This window comes from Apis dorsata, unplaced genomic scaffold, assembly GCF_000469605.1.
Source record: "Apis dorsata unplaced genomic scaffold, Apis dorsata 1.3 scaffold_19, whole genome shotgun sequence".
Lineage (NCBI taxonomy): Eukaryota > Metazoa > Arthropoda > Insecta > Hymenoptera > Apidae > Apis > Apis dorsata.
Genome location: NW_006263321.1, coordinates 347,003 through 348,846, shown reverse-complemented (window position 1 = coordinate 348,846; position 1,844 = coordinate 347,003). Strand labels below are relative to the sequence as shown.

Below are 1,844 nucleotides of genomic sequence, written 5' to 3'. Positions count from 1 at the left end.
TCTCTCTCTCTCTCTCTCTCTCCCTCAGCGCATCAAAACTCAGTGCTCCAATTTTCATGAAAGTAGTGAAAGGAAACGGCTATCTATCTTGGCAATATCTTCTAATCTTATTTTCTGATGGAACAGTCCGACAACCGAGAGAGAGAAAAATCTCAAAACTGTTATGAAGCGGCTCCATTTTAATTTTTTATCACTTGGAAAGATTATAGATCAATTGTAGAAAACGTTCCAAATTCGTTTCGTGGATAGGTGCAAATGTATCCATAGCATAACGAGTTCCCGTTCATTATTCCTCTCTAATATATATTCAGAACATGGAATCGGATGTTCGAAGAACGATAAGTTTACGAGATAAATAATATTCTGAAAGGAATAGTGTAACGGAGAAGTGTAATGGGCACCTTGAAACAGAAATCTCGACTCGCATATAACTTAAAGCAATGCGAGATGTTTTCAGAATATTCAATCCCGTGTAGAGCTAATGGAAGCTGCGAAGGATCATTTAAATACTCTTCTATTATTTACGCAACGAAAAATTCACCGTTAATATTTCGAAGTTCCTTCGAAATATTGCTCTCCCAATCAAACGAAATCGTACGTGAATAAATTTGCAACCGTATTAACTCTACAGATGGATAAGTAGTTTCTTTAAATATCTTTTATACGAAATATTACCAAGCTGGTTCGTTCAAGTTACTTGATACATATCTACTTATAATTAACATCTCTTGATCCATGATTTTTCTTGCACAAAGAAATCCTAATCTCCTCCTAATCATCTCTAACATTTGTAATCCCACTACATCCTATTTTATCGCAAAAGGCAGGATTATCGTGTAAAAAGAAAAAAAAAATCGCAAAAGATTCTAATATTTGTAATCTATGCCACTACATCCTATTCTACCGCAAAAAGAAGAAAAAAAACAAATCACAAAAGACACTTACAACGTTCTCGACGTGAGGCTGAAGAAGTGCCATCGGCTGCATTTTTGGCAAATGATAAGGCTTGACAGTCTGTTTCCACGGCGAATCTATCACCCTGTTTGCCACTTGTCTCCTCGGCGATCTCCAGACGAAACAACTCTCACGACACGTCAAATCTTCGCCGAAATCCGCCCTTTCGCAGGATCTAGTAGATTCCGATATGGGCGCGGTTCTAATCTGAGCGGGGCCGATCCGAGAACGAATCACGCTAAGACGATCCTCGGCAATCTTCCCTTGCTCCAAATTACAATCACCATACGTGGATAAATCGTGTCCCAGAGCGTCTTCTTCGTCCCCGATTCGGGGACTTCGACCACTTCTCATCCTCGCCTCGGGCTGTTCCGATCCACCATCGCGAGGAGGATCGTAAGTCGTCCCCGTCGAGAAGGACAACAACTCGCCGCGCTGTCGAAAAGCCTTCTCCGAAAAATCACAGCCGTTAAAATGATTTTCCCAGTGGCGATTCCCAGTCGGGACGTCGCCAACCCTATCGATCCTCGCCACCACGGAGATGGGACGATACCGCGCGACGTCCGGCTGACTCGTCCTCCCCTTATCCTTATCCGAATGCTGATCTACACCGTGAACCGTCTTTTCCCGCGCGACGCTCGCGAAAGGAGGAGGAACGGGCCAGTACGAGGTTGTAGAGCAATATTTACTTGGCCCGTATCTCGATCCGGCAAAGTTCATCGATTCAGGAAGCGGTCCGATTTCTCTCGCGGCTTCCAAGGACTCGATCGCCGGATAGGATTCCCGTTTGGCCGCGGGATCTTCATCTTGATTTATAGAACGGGGACGGTGCAACCAACGGTCGCAGCACGGATACTGATCGCACCGAAGGTACTTGGGGTTGATCTTCA

General features: G+C 44.2%; 1 protein-coding gene across 4 annotated transcripts in view; it reads right to left on the bottom strand.

Moving 5' to 3' along the window:
• LOC102672640 (zinc finger protein 239-like) overlaps nucleotides 1-1,844 on the bottom strand; it is a 20,034-nt gene that overhangs the window by 7,079 nt on the left and 11,111 nt on the right. For 2 of the 4 annotated variants that reach the window (XM_031509794.1, XM_031509802.1), the window contains exon 1: nucleotides 946-1,838. The exons of the other annotated variants lie outside the window; for them this stretch is intronic. In XM_031509794.1, the coding sequence (XP_031365654.1) occupies nucleotides 946-1,674 (729 nt within the window). In that variant the 5' untranslated portion in view covers nucleotides 1,675-1,838. Of the gene's footprint in view, nucleotides 1-945; nucleotides 1,839-1,844 lie in introns of those variants that run through there. 4 annotated transcript variants of the gene reach the window in all.